This window comes from Eubalaena glacialis, chromosome 2 (genome assembly GCF_028564815.1).
Source record: "Eubalaena glacialis isolate mEubGla1 chromosome 2, mEubGla1.1.hap2.+ XY, whole genome shotgun sequence".
In the NCBI taxonomy this organism is placed as follows: domain Eukaryota; kingdom Metazoa; phylum Chordata; class Mammalia; order Artiodactyla; family Balaenidae; genus Eubalaena; species Eubalaena glacialis.
This window is the reverse complement of record NC_083717.1, coordinates 180653074-180676786: the sequence shown is the minus strand read 5'-3', so window position 1 is coordinate 180676786 and position 23713 is coordinate 180653074. Positions and strand designations below refer to the sequence as shown.

At 37.3% G+C, this 23713-nt stretch overlaps 1 protein-coding gene across 2 annotated transcripts in view; it reads right to left on the bottom strand.

Moving 5' to 3' along the window:
• Positions 1-8828: 8828 nt before the first annotated feature.
• The window catches only part of TTC8 (tetratricopeptide repeat domain 8), a 51927-nt gene continuing 37042 nt past the window's right edge, over positions 8829-23713 (bottom strand). The window contains exons 4-8 of one of the 2 annotated variants that reach the window (XM_061182792.1): positions 16100-16239; positions 14552-14726; positions 14129-14251; positions 11247-11330; positions 8829-9284 (exon numbers count right to left, since the gene is read on the bottom strand). In XM_061182792.1, coding sequence (XP_061038775.1) covers positions 9168-9284; positions 11247-11330; positions 14129-14251; positions 14552-14726; positions 16100-16239 — 639 coding nt within the window. In that variant the 3' untranslated portion in view covers positions 8829-9167. The remainder of the gene's footprint in view (positions 9285-11246; positions 11331-14128; positions 14252-14551; positions 14727-16099; positions 16240-23713) is intronic. The other variant, XM_061182793.1, reaches the window with a different exon arrangement.

The window sequence follows — 23713 nt, the reverse complement described above, 5'->3', positions numbered from 1 at the left end:
AAAAACTAGCAAGATAGGAACAAAACCCCACCCATTAGCAGAGAGGCTGCCTAAAATCATAATAAGGCCACAGACACCCAAAAACACACCACCAGACGAGGACCTGCCCACCAGAAAGACAAGATCCAGCCTCATCCACCAGAACACAGGCACTAGTCCCCTCCACCAGGAAGCCTACACAACCCACTGAACCAACCTTAGCCACTGGGGACAGGCACCAAAAACAATGGGAAATACGAACCTGCAGCCTGTGAAAAGGAGACCCCAAACACAGTAAGTTAAGCAAAATGAGAAGACAGAGAAACACACAGCAGATGAAGGAGCAACGCAAAAACCCACCAGACCTAACAAATGAAGAGGAAATAGGCAGTCTACCTGAAAAAGAATTCAGAATAATGATAGTAAAGTTGATCCAAAATCTTGGAAATAGAATGGAGAAAATATAAGAAAGGTTTAACAAGGACCTAGAATAACCAAAGAGCAAACAAACAGTGATGAACAACACAATAAATGAAATTTAAAATTCTCTAGAAGGGATCATAGCAGAATAACTGAGGCAGAAGAACGGATAAGTGACCTGGAAGATAAAATAGTGGAAATAACTACTGCAGAGCAGAATAAAGAGAAAAGAATGAAAAGAAATGAGGACAGTCTCAGAGACCTCTGGGACAACATTAAATGCACCAACATTCGAATTATAGGGGTCCCAGAAGAAGAAGAGAAAAAGAGAGGGACTGAGAAAATATTTGAAGAGATTATAGTTGACAACTTCCCTAATATGAGAAAGGAAATAGTTAATCAAGTCCAGGAAGCACAGAGAGTCCCATACGGGATAAATCCAAGGAGAAACACGCCAAGACACATATTAATCAAACTATCAAAAATAAATACAAAGAAAAAATATTAAAAGCAGCAAGGGAAAAACAACAAATAACACACAAGGGAATCCCTATAAGGTTAACAGCTGATCTTTCAGCAGAAACTCTGCAAGCCAGAAAGGAGGGGCAGGACATATTTAAAGTGATGAAGGGGAAAAACCTACAATGAAGATTACTCTACCCAGCAAGGATCTCATTCAGATTTGACAGAGAAATTAAAACCTTTACAGACAAGCAAAAGCTAAGAGAATTCAGCACCACCAAACCAGCTTTACAACAAATGCTAAAGGAACTTCTCTAGGCAGGAAACACGAGAGAAGGAAAAGACCTACAATAACAAACCCAAAACAATTAAGAAAATGGTAATAGGAACATACATATTGATAATTACCTTAAATGTAAATGGATTAAAGGCTCCAACCAAAAGACATAGACTGGCTGAATGGATACAAAAACAAGACCCGTATATATGCTGTCTGCAAGAAACCCACTTCAGACCTAGGGACACATACAGACTGAAAGTGAGGGGAAGGAAAAAGATATTCCATGCAAATGGAAATCAAAAGAAAGCTGTAGTAGCAATTCTCATATCAGACAAAATGGACTTTAAAACAAAGACTTTTACAAGAGACAAAGAAGGACACTACATAATGATCAAGGGATCGATCCAAGAAGAAGATATAACAATTGTAAATATTTATGCACCCAACATAGGAGCACCTCAATACATAAGGCAAATACTAACAGCCATAAAAGGGGAAATTGACAGTAACACAATCATAGTAGGGGACTTCAACACCCTACTTTCACCAATGGACAGATCATCCAAAATGAAAACAAATAAGGAAACACAAGCTTTAAATGATACATTAAACAAGATGGACTTAATTGATATTTATAGGATATTCCACCCAAAAACAACAGAATACACTTTCTTCTCAAGTACTCATGGAATATTCTCCAGGATAGATCATATCTTGGGTCACAAATCAAGCCTTGGTAAATTTAAGAAAATTGAAATCGTATCAAGTACCTTTTCCGACCACAATGCTATGAGACTAGATATCAATTGCAGGAAAAAAATCTGTAAAAAATACAAACACATGGAGGCTAAACAATACACTACTCAATAACCAAGAGATCACTGAAGAAATCAAAGAGGAAATCAAAAAATACCTAGAAACAAATGACAATGAAAACACGACGACCCAAAACCTATGGGATGCAGCAAAAGCAGTTCTAACAGGGAAGTTTATAGCAATACAATCCTACCTTAAGAAACAAGAAACATCTCAAATAAACAACCTAACCTTACACCTAAAGCAATTAGGGAAAGAAGAACAAAAAAACCCCAACGTTAGCAGAAGGAAACAACTCATAAAAATCAGATCAGAAATAAATGAAAAAGAAACGAAGGAAACGATAGCAAAGATCAATAAAACTAAAAGCTGGTTCTTTGAGAAGATAAACAAAATTGGTAAACCATTAGCCAGGCTCATCAAGAAAAAAAGGGAGAAGACTCAAATCAGCAGAATTAGAAATGAAAAAGGAGAAGTAACAACTGACACTGCAGAAATAAAAAGGATCATGAGAGATTACTACAAGCAACTATAGGCCAATAAAATGGGCAACCTGGAAGAAATGGACAAATTCTTAGAAAAGCACAATCTTCTGAAGCTGAACCAGGAAGAAATAGAAAATATAAACAGACCAATCACAAGCACTGAAATTGAAACTGTGATTAAAAATCTTAGAACAAACCAAAGCCCAGGACAAGATGGCTTCACAGAATTCTATCAGACATTTAGAGAAGAGCTAACACCTATCCTTCTCAAACTCTTCCAAAATATAGCAGAGGGAGGTACCCTCCCAAACTCATTCTATAAGGCCACTATCACCCTGATACCAAAACCAGACAAAGATATCACAAAGAAAGAAAACTACAGGCCAATATCACTGATGAACATAGATGCAAAAATCCTCAACAAAATACTAGCAAACAGAACCCAACAGCACATTAAAAGGATCATACACCATGATCAAGTGGGGTTTATCCCAGGAATGCAAGGATTCTTCAATATACACAAATCAATCAATGTGATACACCATATTAACTGAAGGAGAAAAACCATATGATCATCTCAATAGATGCAGAGAAAGCTTTCAACAAAATTCAACACCCATTTACGATAAAAACCCTCCAGAAAGTAGGCATAGAGGGAACTTACCTCAACAAAATAAAGGCCATATATGACAAACCCACAGCCAACATCGTCCTCAATGATGAAAAACTGAAACCATTTCCACTAAGATCAGGAAGAATACAAGGTTGCCCACTCTCACCACTATCATTCAACATAGTTTTGGAAGTTATAGCCACAGCAATCAGAGAAGAAAAAGAAATAAAAGGAATACAAATCAGAAAAGAAGTAAATCTGTCAGTGTTTGCAGATGACATGATACTATACATAGAGAATCCTAAAGATGCTACCAGAAAACTACTAGAGCTAATCAATGAATTTGGCAAAGTAGCAGGATACAAAATTAATGCACAGAAATCTCTTGCATTCCTGTACACTAATGATGAAAAATCTGAAAGTGAAATTAAGAAAACACTCCCATTTACCATTGCAACAAAAAGAATAAAATATCTAGGAATAAACCTACCTAAGGAGACAAAAGACCTGCATGCAGAAAATTATAAGACACTGATGAAAGAAATTAAAGATGATACCAACAGGTGGAGAGATATACCATGTTCTTGGATTGGAAGAATCAACATTGTGAAAATGACTATACTACCCAAAGCAATCTACAGATTCAATGCAATCCCTATCAAACTACCACTGGCATTTTTCACAGAACTAGAACAAAAAATTTCACAATTTGTATGGTAACACATAAGACCCCGAATAGCCAAAGCAATCTTGAGAAAGAAAAACGGAGCTGGAGGAATCGGTCTCCCTGACTTCAGACTATACTACAAAGCTACAGTAATCAAGACAGTATGGTACTGACACAAGAACAGAAATATAGATCAATGGAACAGGATAGAAAGCCCAGAGATAAACCCACGCACATATGGTCACCTTATCTTTGATAAAGGAGGCAAGAATATACAGTGGAGAAAAGAGAGCCTCTTCAATAAGTGGTGCTGGGAAAAATGGACAGCTACATGTAAAAGAATGAAATTAGAACACTCCCTAACACCATACACAAAAATAAACTCAAAATGGATTAAAGACCTAAATGTAAGGCCAGACACTATCAAACTCTTAGAGGAAAACATAGGCAGAACACTCTATGACATAAATCACAGCATGATCCTTTTTGACCCACCTCCTAGAGAAATGGAAATAAAAACACAAATAAACAAATGGGACCTAATGAAACTTAAAAGCTTTTGCACAGCAAAGGAAACCATAAACAAGGCGAAAAGACAACCCTCAGAATGGGAGAAAATATTTGCAAATGAAGCAACTTACAAAGGATTAATCTCCAAAATTTACAAGCAGCTCATGCAGCTCAATATCAAAAAAACAAACAACCCAATCCAAAAATGGGCAGAAGACCTAAATATACATTTCTCCAAAGAAGATATACAGATTGCCAACAAACACATGAAAGAATGCTCAACATCATTAATCATTAGAGAAATGCAAATCAAAACTACAATGAGATATCATCTCACACCAGTCAGAATGGCCATCATCAAAAAATCTAGAAACAATAAATGCTGGAGAGGGTGTGCAGAAAACGGAACCCTCTTGCACTGTTGGTGGGAATGTAAATTGATACAGCCACTATGGAGAACAGTATGGAGGTTCCTTAAAAAACTAAAAATAGAAGTACCATACGACCCAGCAATGCCACTACTGGGCAAATACCCTGAGAAAACCATAATTCAAAAAGAGTCATGTACCAAAATGTTCATTGCAGCTCTATTTACAATCGCCAGGACATGGAAGCAACCTAAGTGTCCATTGACATATGAATGGATAAAGAAGATGTGGCACATATATACAATGGAATATTACTCATCCATAAAAAGAAACGAAATTGAGTTATTTGTAGTAAGGTGGATGGACCTAGAGTCTGTCATACAGAGTGAAGTAAGTCAGAAAGAGAAAAACAAATACCATATGCTAACACATATATACAGAATCTAAAACAAAAAATGGTCATGAAAAACCTAGGGGCAGGACGGGAATAAAGACGCAGACCTACTAGAGAATGGGCTTGAGGATACGGGGAGGGGGAAGGGTAAGCTGGGACAAAGTGGGAGAGTAGCATGGACATATATAAACTACCAAATGTAAAATAGATAGCTAGTGGGAAGCAGCTGCATAGCACAGGGAGATCAGCTCGGTGCTTTGTGACCACCTAGAGGGGTGGGATAGGGAGGGTGGGAGGGAGGGAGACACAAGAGGGAAGAGATATGTATATATATGTATATGTATAACTGATTCACTTTGTTATAAAGCAGAAATGAACACACCATTGTAAAGCAATTACACTCCAATAAAGATGTTAAAAAAATAATAATGAACAAATTCTGCTAATGGGTATGAAGTTTCTGTTGGGCATAGCAAAAGTGTTTTTAAATTGATTATAGTGATGGTTGCCTAACTGTGAATATGTTAAAAGCCAGAAATGGTACACTTTAAAAGCAAGAATTGTGTGGTACATGAATATTATCTTTAAAAAGCTGTTATGTTAAAAAACAAAAACACTCTGGATTTGCTAATGACAGTCATTAATGACCTCAGCGAGAGCAGCTGAGTAGTGGTAGGGGTTGAAGCCAGACTGAAGAGGGTCAAGAAACAAATGGAAGATGAGGAAGTAGGCAACAAACATCACCTGCCCTTTCAAGATGTTCTGACATAGGAGATAAGGTAGTACTAGAAAGGGGAAGGTTTACAGGGACTGTGATATTTTAAAAAGGAGAAAGAGAGAAAATCCAGTAGAGAGAAAATGTTGGAGCCCCTAGAAACTTGAGTTTCAAACGCTGGAAGAAGATCTATCTTCTCTGATTTAAAACAGGAAAAATATTTCTTCATAATATCTGTCTAAATATGACCTTTTCTTCCCTAAGATAACGTGGTTGCTTTCTCCAAGAGTTCCCATCATTTACATTTTACCAATTACTCCTTATCAGTCAGGATTCAGGTAAGGGAAAGTATCACATTGCAAGAAATATAGCCCCCAAGGATTATAATTTAATCTTTATTTAATCCTTATTCTTTAATCTCCAGAATTGGGCTTTAATACTGAGGACGTAAAATGACAGCATCTCTCAAAAATGTTAAATTTTTAGTCAGCCAAAAATAGGACTAAGGCCATCAATATGGAAGGATGTAAAACTGTGGTTATTTTCAAATTGATACATAAACGTTTTCCCCTAATATCTGAGCCTAGATAACCATTTTAGAACTCTGGAACATATCCAGTGATCATTCCAATTTACCTGTTCCCTAGAATTTAAAACTATCCAGTAATGGCCTTTTACCAAAACTTAATTTCTGGGTTCATTATTTTCCAGGGCTGAGTCCTCCTGCGGTAGTTCTAAAATCTTTGTTGTTTTTCTGAATGCTTAAATTCAATTCCAGCTGAAAGATCTTGATAAAAATCCCTCATATTGGTCTTCCCTGGTGGTGCAGTGGTTAAGAATCCGCCTGCCAATGCAGGGGACACGGGTTCGAGCCCTGGTCCAGGAAGACCCCACATGCCACGGAGCAACTAATCCCGTGCGCCACAACTACTGAGCCTGCGCTCTAGAGCCTGCGAGCCATAACTCCTGAAGCCCGTGCACCTAGAGTCCGTGCTCCACAACAAGAGAAGCCACTGCAATGAGAAGCCTGCGCACCGCAACAAAGAGTAGCCCCCTCTCGCCGCAACAAGAGAAAGCCTGCGCGCAGCAACGAAGACCCAATGCAGCCAAAAATAAATAAATAAATATTTTAAAATGACCTTCATATTAATAAAGAGTTGGTGGTGAAACTATAGTTATGTGTTATCTTTATTCATTTTCCTATTTCTAGGCCATAAATTATATCCTGATGGGTGCTCTGATGCAGGGAAATACCATTCAGAAATGTAACAGAACAGTAGTACCATAGGGAACTGGTTCAGATGTGACCCTTTTGGAAAGGAAGAACTTCTAACCTCAGCAATTATTCATTGTAGGCAGCCTTCTTGCCATATCTCGTTTTCATCAGCTGGAAGCTCAATAATGTTAGTTATCGGCTGAACAATTTATATATGGATAGAACACTTTTTTAATCATGGTAGAAGACAATTGTTAACCTTCCTTATATAGAAATGTTGGCACAGAAGCCAGAAGTTATGCAGTCCAGAAATAATTTTGCTACAAAATATATGTAGCTTCTGATGCAGTGTTATGTCATCATTTTGCCCTTAGCCATCCTGACTCATTCTTTGCATTGGTGTTCACATTGAATTAACATAAATTCAAGACAAAAATCTCTCCATATCACCTTAGGAATGCTGGCTCATTAATTTTTTTGCTGTGTTAATAGTCCCTTATTATTCAACTTTACTAATGCATGTAACATTCATTTTAAACAATAGCAGTTTTATTTACAGGAGAAACACTAAGAGGAGATTTGACGTAGTAGTTAAGAACACATACTCCAGGGCCACACAGAAATCTGCTGTTACCCTTATACCCATTCCTTTATAAATAATGTGCATTTGGCTCCCGAGTATGTGCTCTTAACCACTACATTAAATGTGCATTTGAATCCCAGCTCTGCCATTTAATAGCTTTAGAATTTGGGAAAGTAATCTGACTGCTCTGTGCCTCATTTTTTTCATGAGCAAAATGGGAGTAACAGCATTTCATAGGACTGCAATGGGAATTAAATGAATTACTCCATATCAAGTGCTCCAGAACAGTGCTGGGTACATACAACATCCTCAGTAAACACTAGCCACTGTTATTAGTTCTTATTTTAAATTAACTAAGAAAATAATTCACAATATAAAATTTGAACCTAAATATTGCATACAGTGTTAGGAAATTTGATAGTGCTTGAGGAAATTCTCGCAAGCTGAACAAGCACTAGCGTTATCATGGAGAACCAGGGGAGGTTTAAGCCTGAAGTGCAGGAACAGGTCTTGTTTCCAGCCATACCAACCAGCAGTGTGACTCTGGGCCTGGCCTCCTCCTTCTGTCCCATGGAGAGATTCATCTACATAGTCTCTGAAATTACTTCCAGCCTCAAACAATCTATTCCTTGAATTCACATTTTTTGTGTTCTGTCAGCTAAGTAGTACTATTTGTATAATCTGAACAGAAACAAATAAATACCTGTAAAATAGTTTTCATAAAGTTAAAAAATGTAAAGTAACATAGATAGAGCTCAAAGCCCAAAATATGAATGTGAGTGGCCCTGGCCCTTTAACACATTTCATTGTATGAACACTTCAATGAGAATTCCACTAAATACTGGAGAGGAGAGCCTGTCTAGGATTTTACAACGCATGGTATTGGGGTCCAGCCTAACCTTCTCAGGGCTGACCACAGTGAGACTTCTGGCCTATGACTCCATTTCTAATCCTGATATTCTTATATTGACAACATGATAGCCCATAAATAGCTTCTCAGGAAAAAGCAAAATTGATCATACATCATTTCAAATAAAATTAGAATAACGACTTGATTTCTAAGATTCCTGGACTTCTGGAAAACTTTTTTTATCTGAGATGACTGAAATAAAAACTCCTGAAAAATAACAGAATGATGGTGTTTTACACACATTTATTTTAAAGCATAATATATAAGAAAAAGTAGAGTGTCTCACAAAGCATTTGATAAAAAATAGCTTTAAGTACAATTTTTAATCTCTAAAGTCTCTACCAAGGATAAGTATATACACTTTTAGTCATAAAAGTGCAATTTTAAAGGCAGATTTCAGACCTCTTAAGCTACATGATAGCTAATGGCCAGGACATTAAAAATGTGCATTTATAAAAATTCGAGGAAATTCATGAAAATGTTTTGTAAACATTATAAACAAACAACTACCATATAATGTGGGAGGTTTCATAATCTGCTTACAAATGCTTAAATCCTGTCTTTTATAACATTATCTTATAAAGTTATCATTATAAAGTTTTAAACATTCTGGTTTAAATTCCCTTATGTCACCTTCACTAACATCAAGCACGGGTTTGTACTACACATATATATATATATATATATACACACTACTTTTTCCCTTGCATAATGTTCCTCCCTAAGAATATCTTTAGTCTGAGGAAAAATCAGAGCATAGCAAAATGCTGCTTTAACTGCTTAATTAAGTGTTGAGTGTCCACGTGATCTGGAAATGCTGCTTCAGACTTTTGAGCAGCAATGTAGCTCCTCTGTAGATCTCCCATCTGTAAGAAAGACCAGACCAGAATAAGACCACAGAATGAGAACCAGAAAAAAAAAAAAAAAAAAGACATAGTATCTGCACAATGTAGAAACACAAGGTGAATTGCTTGATTGTGCTACTTTGATTTAAAATTTTTTTCACCTAGATTACAATTCAATCTTGAAAAAATATGAGAAAAGTAAAATAACCAATTCCATAAATAATTTCTGCTCTGTTACAGTTGTCTAGTTATGAATTCATAAACCTGTGTTTTCTTTCCTGTCACTGATAGTTATCATAAAAATAAATTGATGTCTGCATGCTAAAACAGCCGGCTCTGTAAGAAAACTATTTGTAATGTACCACAGACAATGACATATTTTGATTAGGGTATTATCTTTTAGACAGAAAATTCAAGTAAAAACTATTGCATTTAAGGTACAATAACATGCTCTGGGAGCTTTTAAATGGTTGCTAACACAGTAATGTTGGGCAGATAACCTGGTTTTAAAAGTTTATAAAGGACATATCTGATTTTCAATAAACTTTGTGTTCAAGTCCAGTCCCCAAGAAAAACACGCACAGTAACCGAATCCATCTGAATGTATCTTGATTCATGTATACATTTCTAAAAAGAGAAAGCTTTTTAGTGTGTACACACCAGAAAAAACAAAAAAAATCTAGATCATTCACTTCTGGTAGTTTTCTGGTAACATGCATCTGAATTAAAAACATAAGTTTCCTTTTTTAAATCATAGCATTTCTTTTCAACATGCAATTTTCTCTTATGGAAGTGTAGCCTTTGGCTTAAAGAAACATTTCATTTGCATTATATATTATTAAAATGTAACAATAGTCCTGAAAGAGAGTAATCAAGGTTTCTTTGTGGTTTAACTAAGTGGCAGCACAGTGCAGTGGAAAACATGTGGGAATCCTCGGGAGCTGGGCATGAATTCTGCCATGGGACTCCAGGGAAGTCTTTTAAGTTCCAGAAGCCTTGGGTTCCGTTAGAATATAAGCTGCATGAGGTAGAGGTTTCTGTTTTACTCATTGCTAACATCCTCTGTGCCGACAACAGTGCCTGGTACGTAGCAGAGGCTCAACAAATGAAACATCAGTTGTATGAAAAAATGAGTAGGGGAGGTAAGTGTTACCTACATCGCAGGGTTGTTGAGAGAATTAGCGGTTCAGAGGGCACCTGGAACAGTGGCCAGCGCTTAACAAGCACTCAAAAATGACAACTTATGAATAACAGCTTATTTTATTTTCAAAACAGAAATGAAAGTGCAAATGACCTCACATTCATGCTATGAAAAATGATTTTTATAATGTCTTTTGGTCTATAAAGAAAGAGTCTTTACATCAGCAAACATTTTTAGCCATTTCCTTATCCTCAAAACTCACCTTCCATGTTAAAGTAAGGTTTCCAAGTAAAAGTTATTAGATGACTTTTGTTTGTTTCCTCTTATTGTTAAAACAGCACATGATTAGCTTTTAGCTCTTGGATGTTAATTGACTTGTAACACAGTATCAATGGTTGCATTTTTCCCATATTGTTCATAGCTAAAACAGCTTTCACTAATATCCCTAATTTTACAGCATCATGCCAGACTTGATGGCAATATGACCTACAAATAATATACAGGATTTCCTTGCTGCAAACACTAATTACTAAATCCTTCCCAAACCAGGAGTTAATGAATAGTTTTTCAATGATTAAATGTCATATTTGAGAACATAAAATAATTCTTCTGCAATCTATAATGGTGTTAAGTTTAGCTAATATTCAGTGATAAATATACTTAAAGTGTATTAAACTGTCCCTCGAAGTGAAGACATATGTGTACATAATAATTAAGTGTTGAAAAAAATAATTTCTCTCAGGAAGTTATGGGTAGAATGTCCTTATTTAACTGTACATTTTTTAAAAGCAAGAAAGAAAAACAAACAGGTCAGATGATAAATTGACAAAGAAAGAGAATACCTTATCAGATACTGTTGCAAAATTAAAATGCGGCTCATACATGTGGGGTGCTAAAGACGAAGCAGTTTGTAACAGTGCTCTTGCCTGTGTTAAAAAAAAAAAGAAAGAAAAAGAAAAGAGAAACCAAAGCTATATGAGCATATATTAGCACTGTATTTGTGATTTTTTTTTTGGTAAAAGAATACTTTACCCAGGATAGGACTTTAATAAACATAACCCTGTAATAAATAAGATGAATTCCTCATGAAATACAACTTACTGATAACCATGAACTCCCTATATCTTGCCAAAATTATATTAATAATAAAATGCTTCAAAATATGGAGAAAATGATGGAATCAAAAAGTTATGTGAGAAACACTGTTCTTACAAAGTTTATATTTCAGTATGATGTACAACTGAAAAATAATCCTCTCAATGCTAAAAAGTCTTATTAATCTAGTTTTTGTTGATGTTGATTGATTTAGTAGGCTTCTAATTACCTGTTCTCTAATGCAACAACAAAACCCACCAAAAAACCATTGTAAATTCAAATCCCCAATTTCTGTGCTGGATGACACTGAGCAAGCATTTATTATACTGCTGACCTGAAAATGACAACTGAAGGCGACTGAAAATGACAAGCTTTCTCTTCTCTAAAGTACTCAAAAGACAAAATTCACATCATTTTTTTGTCCCCTCTAGACTCAAAGGATCACACATTGCAGAGACCACTGAGAGACATGAAATGCCCGTACGTACACTCATTGTTAAGATCACAAACTCAGCATTCCAAGCTGCCAAACAGCCTTTCAACTTGTAGCCAAACTTCTATGTACGACCCTGAGGACAAATTCTTATATCTTTTTTTAATGGAAAATAAATAATAGTTTAAATAGGATGGTGGATATTAATTTTTTTGTTTTATGATCTGCTATTTTTTTTAAATTGAGCTATAATTTTTAATAATAATGAAACCTTTCACCAAAACATTTCAAATCAATTGTATGCTGGAGAAACTACAGTAAGTAGGAGGGAAAGAAAATCACCAACATGGAAACAGAGAAAATCATAAAAAACACTTGCTTCAAATGGGCACAGGCAAAGTTCTATGACAGAACAAGTTCCCATTTTAGAGTAGTTAGTTTTTGTTTAAAAAATACAAATCCATCTTATTTACTCTGGGAAAATTTTGTGAAACAAAGGCAGCATCCAGTGACGTTTCTTTGCTTGTTTTATTAAGTTTATCAACGTGCTTAGGAGACCAGGCTGGAGGTTAACATCCTGGCGTGCTGCTCACTGGGTCTGTGACCTTGGGTAGTTACTTACCCTCCTCTAGTCTGTTTCTTCATCTGTAAAACACAGAATGTAATATCTATCGATGTTGATTGCCATTAATATTGTATGAGTGTATTCAGCATTTTAAACTTCTTGTTATGTAAATAATAACAGTAATAATAATACAATTTATTAAGCATCTATCATGCTTTTACTATGCCAAGGGCTTTGCATGCACCATCTGCTCATCTTCACAAGGACACCTTTGGGTCAGTACTGTTATTACCCTATTTTATTTATCATCCACTCATTCCACCAATACTAAGCACCTACCAAGTGTCAGGCAATGTTTTCGATACTGAAAATATAGCAGTTAGAAGACAGAGAAGGTCCCTGCTTTCACGCAGCTAGCATTCTACATTCTACACATAAAGATGAAAATATCTGACAAAATGATAAGTATTGTGAAGAAAAAAATAGTAGGAGATGTGATAGCACCTGAGGGCTCCTTTAGACTGATGTTCAAGCAGGTCTTTCTAAAAAGGTGGTAATTAAGCTAAGACCTGAATGATAAAAAGAAAAGGGTCATTTTAGGATCTGAAAGAAATATTTTCCAAAGGCGCTACAGTAAGAACAGGCACTGCCCAGCAGCAAGCAGCTAATGTGTCTGGAAGTCAGTAGTGAAGGAGTAGTGGCAAAAGATACAGTCTGGCGGGACCCAGAGGCTAGATTAGGTGGGGCCCCGTAGGCTAAGGTTTGAAGTTCAAATTTTATTCCAAGTGCAAGGAGAAGCCTTTGGAGGATGCTAAGCAACGTAGTAATAAAATAATCTTGTTTTTTAAAAATATCCTCTAGGCCAGCGATCCCCAACCTCTTTGGCACCAGGGACTGGTTTTGTGGAAGACAGGTTTTCCACGGGCGGGGGTGGGGGAGGGGGGGTGGTTCAGACGGCAATGCGAGCGATGGGGAGCGATGGGGGGCGGCAGATGAAGCTTCACTCACTCGCCCGCCGCTCACCTCCTGCTGTGCAGCCCAGTTCCTAACAGGCTTCAGCCCAGGGGTTGGGGACCCCTGCTCTGGGCTGTTCTGAGGGAGATGTATTAGAGGGTGCGCCTACTTGCTGATGGAAGTGGAAACAAAAGCAATAGCTAGGAGACCCTCGTAGTCATCCAGGCAGGAGATGAGAGCAGCTTGGAGAAGGGGGCCGGGAGGGGAGAACTGAAGAGGTGGGGGTAGAACTGACAGGGCTCACTGGACACGACGGAGGCAAAGGGTGGCAGGGAAGGCACTCAGAAAAGACAGGTTTCGAGGGTGGGTCCTAGGATTTTGGCTTGAGCAGCTGGAGGGCGGATGGCGGGGGTGTGAGTGGTGGAACAGCTCACGAAGATAGGGAAGCCTGGGGAGGTGCAGATTTGTCCTAATAAAATCAAGTGTTCTATTTTGGATACTGAAAGGTTAAGTAACTTGTCCAAGGTCACAATGCTAATACGTGACAGAGCTGGGATCAAACCCAGGCCGGTCAGACTCCAGAGCTCATTTTAAAATTATAACGTAAAGAGAGCTGCACGTGACAGCTTTTCTTTGAAGAAAGAAGACTGTCCACAGTAACCCAGTAGTTCGCTGACCTGTTCGACATGGCCCTTCCGCATCTCCAGCACGGCCAGGTTGTTGTAGGCCTCTGCGTGGTTATTGTTGTTGACCAGAGCCAGCCTGAAGCACTGATGGGCCAGATTCGTATCTCCTATTCCCTACAAAGGAAAAGCACACACAAATCCATTCACTTCCTCCTGCCATCTCCGTCCTCCTTTCCTCATACAAATCTTTTCGGCCACCACAGGAAAAACAAGTACCAACATAGGAGTCAAGTGTGAATTGTACGTAAGAGGATTTAACCTAAGAAGATAAAACGAGCTGCGGTGACTCCTAGCAATCTCCAAATTGCTACAAAGACTGTACCCAAACCTGGATTTCCAATATCTGAAAACTTCTTCAAACTAACATGTGGCTACCTTCTCTATTACAGAAATTATATTACAGAAACAACATACCACAGCTACATGTCCCAAGTTGTACCAGACGTCAGCTACCTCTTCTTCATTTTCAGCCAGAGAAAGGGCACGTTCAAATGAGGTCAGAGTCATATCATACTGCTGGGCATAGAAGCAACAGAGCCCCAGGTTGTTAAAAAGCTGGCAGTTATAAACACCCATCTGCAGGAGTCGCCTTTTGGAAAAAGAGCACACATATTTTGGTGTCAGACCAACTTTATAAATATTAAGACATATTTTTTACAAAGTTAGAAATGAATTCACTTTATAATTTTTAATACCCTCCAAAGAACATAAAGTATTATGGTAAATTAAAAATATTTTAGAGCAAATACAAAAGCATGTCTTTTGTAATGGTACTAGTCATAGGAAATGCATCCAGAGGCAAGGTCAGAAATAACTTACATAACTTTTTTTTTCCCCAAAAGCTTTGTTAGAGAATCAAAATGATCAATAAATAGTCACATAAAGTAAAACCCACACATTTTTGCCTCACACAGCTTTGGTGCTTGCAGGTAAATTTCTAAGAGCTTCTAGTCAAATTTGAGGCCTGTGTTTAGCATTTACCGCCAAGTTTTCAGTTGAGTTGGATGCTGTTTCTGGTTATTTGTATTGTGTGGTTTGGCTGCATCTAACGAGCTCCGATGAGCTTCTACTCAGGAAGACAAGATTGTCAGGGGATCCCCATGTTATCCACTTAGCTTTCACGCTGCAGCTCAAGAACCCCATTTTGCTCCTATGTGTCATTAATCCCAAAGGATGAGAGTTCAAATAAGCATATGAAAATCACCCCAGCTGCCCCGAGGAACCCATGAGCCACTGTGGGGGTAGGCGAGTGTAGTCAGCTGTGTGTGCACAGCCTACATTCATATTATTGTTTTATGCTTCAACATATATTTGGAAAGAACTCTTGTCAGCTGCCAGTTATCTCCTTGTATACTACCCAGGGGCTAAAGAGGAAATCATAATTTAAAAATTAATTTCAGGAACCATCTATAGGATAAAATATGTATGTGTTCAAAGAACCAGTGAGAATAATTTGTTTAGATTTTGAAAAAATATTTGGACAAGAGTTGACAATACTTCACAAAACCGGAATCCTGTTTAAAGTCCTCATCAGGATTAGAGCCTGGGGCCCACTGCTCTTTGCAAATCACATTACTATTTTACCTTCAGGGTCTTGATATTATGTACAGTGGTATTAACGGAGGCAGTGATGTGGAAGTGCTTCTAGGAACTGTTAACCTGTTATTGGCGGATAACAAAACGGCCAATTTATACAATGACAAGGTGTTAAAAACTCAGGCAATTATCCAGGTGTGTTTCTGCAAGATGCCAAATACTTGTGCATTTCCAAATTATCAGATATAGCTTTAATATTCATAAAACATCTGGGTGCTTGAATTTTTAGTCTCATATAGACATGGCCTACTCATTATTTCTCTACATTTTCATCCCATCTTTATTACTTTATTACATCCCATCTTTATTACTGTTGCATCACTATTTCATAGGAAAGCAGTTCTACAAATTGAATGTAAAGTGCACCTGTAAAACCGGAGAGCTACTTCTGGTTGATCAGAGTAAAAATGGTTGCTTCCAATGCATGCAATGGCTTCCACATGAGTATTGTCCTGTTTCAAAACCTCTTTGTAGTATTCAGTGGCTGATGAAATATTGTTCATTTCCTATTCTCCATCAAGACAGAAGAGCAATACTGTATTAATATTGGACAAGAAATTATTTTTATTCTGACTGGTTTACATGATTTTATTCAATTAAATATTTATTAAGAGCCTACCATATGCCAGACTCTGTTCTAGGCCCTGGGGACACAATGTGAACAGTAAGATAAAATTACAGTCAGCCCTCTGTATCTGCAGGTTCCATAACCATGATTTCAACAAGCCGCAGATCAAAAATATTCAGAAAAAAATTCCAGAAAGTTCCAAAAAGCAAAACTTGAATTTGCTGCACTAGCAAGTATTTATATAGCATTTACATTGTATTTATAGCTATTTATATAGCATTTACATTGTATTAGGCATTACAAGCAATCTAGAGATGATTTAAAGTATACAGATGGATGTGGGTAGGTTATATGCAAATCCTACGCCATTTTATATAAGGGCCTTGAGCGTCCATGGATTTTGGCAACCAAGGGGTGCTGGAACCAATCCCCCCTGGATACGGAAAGACGGCTGTACTATCCTCAAGGAGGTTACATCTGGTAGGAAGACAAACACATGAACAACTATCTAAGAGGAAGTTCTTTCAGTTTTTCACCACTGAGTATGATGTTAGCTGTGGGTCTGTCATATATGGACTTTATTATGTTGAGGTATGTTCCTCTATACCCATTTTCTTGAGAGTTTTTATCATAAATGGATGCTGAATTTTCTCAAAAGTTTTTTCTGCATCTATTGAGATGATCATATGGTTTTTAGTATTCAATCTGTTAATGTGGTGTATCACATTGATTGATTTGCAAATATTGAAAAATCCTTGCATCCCTGGGATAAATCCCACTTGATGATGGTGTTATCCTTTTAATGTATTGTTGGATTTGGTTTGTTAATATTTTGTTGAAGATTTCTGCATTTCCTCTAAGATCAGGAACAAGACAAGGATGCCCACTCTCACCACTTTTATTCAACATAGAGTTGGAAGTCCTAGCCACAGCAACCAGACAAGAAAAAGAAATAAAAGGAATCCAAATTGGAAAGGAAGAAGTAAAACTGTCACTGTTTGCAGATGACATGAGACTATACATAGAAATTCCTAAAGACACCACCAGAAAACTACTAGAGCGCATCAATGAATTCAGTAACATTACAGAATACAAAATTAATACATAGAAATCTGTTGTATTTCTATACACTAACAACAAACTATCAGAAAGAGAAATTAAAGAAACATCCCATTTACCATTGCAACAAAAAGAATAAAATACTAGGAATAAACCTACCAAAGGAGGTAAAAGATCTATACTTGGAAAACTATAAGACACTAATGAAAGAAATTGAAGATGACAAAAACAGATGGAAAGATATACTATGTTCTTGGATTAGGAAAAATCAATATTGTTAAAATGACTATACTACCCAAGGCAATCTACAGGTTTGATGCAATCCCTATCAAAATACCAATGGCATTTTTCACAGAACTAGAACAAATAATTTTAAAATTTGTATGGAGAAACAGAAGACCCTGAATAGCCAAAACAATCTTAAGAAAGAAGAACAAAAAAAAAAAAAAAAAAGAAAGAAGAACAGAGCTGGAGGAATCATACTTCAGACTATACTACAAAGCTACAGTAATCAAAACAGTATGGTGGACTTCCCTGGTGGCCTAGTGATTGGGATTCTGGGCTTTCACTGTGGTGGCCTGGGTTCAATCCCTGGATCCCTGGTCAGAGAAATCCCGCAAGCTGCACGGTGTGGCCAAAAACAACAACAACAAACAAACAAAACCAGTACGGTGCTGGCACAAAACCAGACAGACATATAGATCAATGGAACAGAATAGAGAGCCCAGAAATAAAACCAGGTACTTATGGTCAATTAATCTACCACAAAGGAGGCAAGAATATACAATGAAGAAAAGACAGTCTCTTCAATAAGTGGTGCTGAGAAAACTGGACAGTTACATGTAAAAGAATGAAATTAGAACATTTTCTCACACCATATTCAAAAATAAACAAAATGGATTAAAGACCTAAATGTAACACCAGAAACCATAAAACTCTCAGGAGAAAACATAGGCAGAACACTCTTTGACATATATCGTAGCAATATTTTTTTGGATCTGTCTCCTAAAGCAGGGGTCCCCAATCCACAGGCCATGGACCAGTATCGGTCCGTGGCCTGTTAGGAACTGGTCCACATAGCAGGAGGTGAGCAGTGGGCGAGTGAGCAAAGCTTCATCTGCAGCTCCCCGTTGCTCCCCATCACTCACATTACCACCTGAACCACCCCCCTGCCCCCGTCTGTGGAAAAATTATCTTCCACAAAACTGGTCCCTGGTGCCAAAAATGTTGGCGGCCACTGTCTTAAAGCAAAGGAAATAAAAGGAAAAATAAGCAAATGGGACCTAAATAGACTTAAAAGCTTTTGCACAGCAAAGGAAACCACTGACAGAATGAAAAGACAACCTAATGAATGGGAGAAAATATATGCAAATCATATGACTGATAAGTGGTTAGTATCCAAAATATATAAACAGCTCATACAATTCAACATCAAAAAATAAACAACCCAATTAAAAAATGGGCAGAAGACCTGAATTGATATTTTTCCAAAGAGGACATTCAGATGGCCAACAGACACATGAAAAGATGCTCAATATCATTAATCATCAAAGAAATGCAAATTAAAACCACAATGAGATATCACCTTACACCTGCCAGAATGGCTGTCATCAAAAAGACCATAACTAACAAATGCTGGCAAGGATGTGGAGAAAAGGGAACCCTCGTACACTGTTGGTCAGAATGCAAATTGGTGCAGCCACAGTGGAAGACAGTATGGTGGTTTCTCAAAAAACTAAAAATACAACTACCATATGACCCAGCAATTCCACTCCTGAGTATATATCTGAAAAAAACAAAAACAAAAACACTAATTCGAAAAGATTCATGCACCCCAAAGTTCATACAATTGCTAAAATATGGAAATAACCTAAATGTCCATCAACAGATCTATGGATAAAGAAGATGTGATTATATATATATATATATATATATACACACACACACACATAATAGAATACTACTCAGCCATAAAAAAGAGTGAAAATTTTGCCATTTGCAACAACATGAATGGACTTGGACTGTATTATGCATAATGAAATAAGTCAGAGACAAATACTATATGATGTCACTTATATATGTAATCTAAAAAATACAACAAACTAGTGAATATAACAAAAAAGAAACAGACACAGATATAGAGAACAAACTAGTGGTTACCAGTGGGGAGAGGGAAGGAAGGATGGGCAAGACAGAGACAGGGTATTAAGAGACACAAACTATTATGTATAGAATAAGCTACAAGAATATATTGTACAACACAGGAAATATAGCCAATATTTTATAACCATAAATGGAGTATAACATTTAAAAATTGTGAATCATTATGTTGTACACCTGTAACTTATACAGTATTGTATATCAACTATATCTCAATTCAAAAATTACATCTATTAAATTTATCACCAATTTCATCAATACTATTAGTATTATGAAAATGGTTTTGACCCTATAGACTCCTAGAAAGGACTTCCCCAGGAATCTCTGAACCACACTTTGAGGAATGTTGATAATTAGAATGATTTGGGGGCCTTTCTTCCCACTCCTATTCCCTCATTCCCATGAGGCAAATGAGTATGGCTGTCTCAGCCCCTTCTGGGTCTCTTTAGAAGTCAACTGTCCTATAAGATGCCCACATTCTCTGCCCTGCTGTGTGGAGCAGGCTCTCCTGGGTAGGGTACACTCATGTCTGTGACAGGATGGATTAGTCTGTGTAACTCAGACGTAGAACAATATTAAGTCCTTTTGGTCATAACCTAGAGCCACATGCTCCAATTCTGCTTTTATCAATAATAAAATGAATGGTTTATCCTCCATTTGTGTGAATCTTGTATCTATTTTTCAGTTGGTTCTCAAATTGGAGAAACAGGAGTGTTATTTATTAGTCCCATAAAACCCTGATAAAACATCCACAGGTTGATCCAAACTCATGCTTTATATATATTTTTTCACATGCTTTATATTTGAAATTCTTATTCAAAGTGCTTCCAGGATTTGGTTCCTAAAGAGAAGAGGCTTTTTCATTCATTGCTTATAGCTGAAAAATAACTAAACTTTTTTCAAAACACAGGGATGTTGATACATTTGTTAGTTAACTCTGAGTTAATTTTCTCCTGAATTCTACACTGCTTTTATACACAACTATTCCACGTTCTTAATATTTTAAGAACATAAGAACCCATTGAAAAGTATAAAAAATAATTTCAATGGAAGTGTATTTTCTATTTTTTGGTAAAACAAAAGCCTCGTAAAACTAAAAGGAAACAACAAATGAGCATCTTAACTCACCACCCTGTAATCCCCACCCCTATACATACAATAAGTCCTTCCCTGACATGGGCTGTTTGTGTCCTCCCAAAATTCATATTGAAGCCCTAATCCCCAATGTGATAGTATTTAGAGGTAGAACCTTTGGGAAGTAATTAAGACATGAGTGTGGAGCCCTCATAATTGGGATTAGTGCCCTTAAAGAAGAACACCTGAGAGATGATCTCTCCCTCCACCATGTAAGGATAGAGCAAGAAGGTATCCAGACCAGGAGGATCCCTCACTAGGAACTGAAATGGCCAGCACCTTGATCTTGGACTTCCTAGCCTCCAGAGCTGTGAGAAATAAATTTCTGTTGTTTAAGTCACCCAGGTTATGGTATTTTGTTATAGTAGCCCGAGCAGACTAAGACTTTCTCCTTCCAAAGAATAATCTTCACACTCAGGATGTGACCTGACCAGTGAGCCTTAATGGCCCCATGAAGCATGGGGCCCCCTGAACATGACTTATCTGGTTTCCAGGGCAACAGCACCCCACAGTACAAGGCTTCATTCAGTGTTACAGCTGCCAAACTTGGTGTATTAGTCTGCTCGGGCTGCCATAACAAAATACCATAGACTGAGTGGCTTAAACAATAGAAATTTATTTTCTCACAGTTCTAGAGGCTAGAAGTCCAAGATCATGGCGTCAGCATGGTCGAGTTCTAGTGAGGACTCTCTTCCTGGCTTGCACCTTCTCACGGTGTCCTCGCATGAGAGAGAGAGAAACAGAGACAGAGAGAGGGTTCAAGTGCTTTCTGGTGTCTCATCTTATAAGGGCACTAATCCCACCATGAGGGCCCTATCCTCATGAGCTCATCTAATCCTAATTATCTCCCAAAGGCCCTATCTCTAAATACCCTCACATTGGGGGTTAGGGCTTCAACATATGAATTGGGAGGTGGGGGGAGGGGACACAACTCAGTCTGCAACAGGTGGTAATGTCCAATTCAAAGAAGACTCCAGCCTCAATGGTCAATTGTTTCAAGGCTTTCAGTTCTATAAAATTACTTTAGTAGTCTGTATCTGTTAATCCCATACTCCTAATTTGTCCCTCCCCCACTCCCTCTCCCCTTTGGTAACCCTAAGTCTGTCTTCTATGTCTGTGAGTCTGTTTCTGTTTTGTACACCTGAAATTAAGACAATATTGTAAATCAACTATACTTCAATAAAAAAGAAAAAAAGAACATCTTAGAATGTTTGTATACTTGATTGATGGGCATGGACTTAATTTATGTAATCTCTAGGAATTTTAGACTGAAACTAACATGTTTTGACAACCTTACATGCAGTTTTTCAAACTTATAAAATACGTGCTGATGTTAAATAAATTTAAATGCATGTTTAAAAATCTCATAAGTAATTACAAATAGCCTCCAAATGGCTTGTACCAATGTACACTCCCAGCAACAACGTTCATACGTGACATCTGTTCCTCCACACCCTTGACAAGCTTAAATGCCAGGGAACTTATTCATCTTTGTTAACCTGATTAAGTAAAAAATGACATTATTGTTTGAATTTTTATTTCTTTAATCATTACTGAGGTTAGACATTCAACACACCAGGTATTTACATTTCTTTTTCTGTGAATTGTGGATTCGTGTCTTTTGCCAGTTTTCTTATCCTGTCTCTTGTCCTTTTATTATTGGTTTATGTGTATGAGGGGCTTGGGTGGGAAACCACCCTCCTGGGCTCAGGAGAGCTGGAGACACAGCTGTGGCTCAGGGATCCCTGGACACCGACTGTTTTCTCCTTCCGGATGCAATGAGCCCGTGCTGATGCTGAATTCAGTTCAAAACCCAGCGAGGCCCTGTGTTTATAAACATTCCCTTCAGAGGAGAAGCACAGATGGTTTGTTTGAGTTCTTCCAGATGTGTGTTAACCGGCGCCGGTATGAAAGGGCAGCGGGGTAGCTGAAATGCAGCTGGGGTTTGGCTGTTGTCTCGTCTCTGGGGGGACTTTACTGGCGTGGAGACGGTCAGCAGCCACTGTGTGTGCTGGAAGGACAACAACGGTCACACCGTGATCTCACCTCCACAACTGCTCTGAGGAAATACCGAGTTTCCGTGTTTACATGCTTGACCAAAATGAGAATTTATAAGTGTGTGTATGCACAGGTATGTGTCTATGTGTAATTCTCCATCAATTGGAAACCACCTGAAACCCAGCAATTGTTAAGCAATGTATAAACTGAGGAAATGAAAAGTAGCCTTTTTTTCTGTCCCAGGTATGGCAAATATGTGCCCTGTTTGATATTTTTACCTTTTTTTGTTTGGGTTTGCTTTTATTGGTATTTTTGTTTTTACAATATAGAAAAGTTAACTTTTACATTCTCAAATTTATGAATTTTTTTCTGTTATGGCTTTCTGACTTAGTATCATGCTCAGGAGGGTCTTCCCCATTCCAAGTTTATACAGATAATTCATCTGTATTTTCTTCTGGAACATTCATGGTTTTAAATCTTTGAGGCACCTGGTAGCAATGGGTTCTTTTAGTATACGAAATCATTACTCATCCAGCTCTATTTCTAAACTATTAAATAATCCAATAATCCAATTGGTTTAATAGACAATCTTTAGCACATAAATTTTCATATGTATGAATAAACACAGATTCTATTTTTGTCCTTTAAATAATATCTTCAAGCATATAAATGTCACTTCAAGTGTATAAACAACCGTGGTATCATTTAAGTGATTTTATAGTAGCTATTAGTGGTTATTTTTGAACCAATTCACAGAATATTAACTCTAATTAGATTTTTAGTTATTTAAAACAAAACTGCAAAGAAGGAAGTGAATTTTGCAATGATTCTCAAACTCTGTTATACTTCAGAATCACCTAGTGAGCTTGCTAAGCAGACAAAAACCTACATCCCACCTTCCAGGACATCTGATTCAGAAGGCAGAAAATGGGCCTCACTCTCAAAACACTCCCAAAGTCACTTCTATTCACAGTAAAGTTCCAAGGACCACAAGAATAATATTTCCTAGGGTAATGTTTCTCATTTCAAATACCTTTTAACATAGAACAATTCAAATAAAG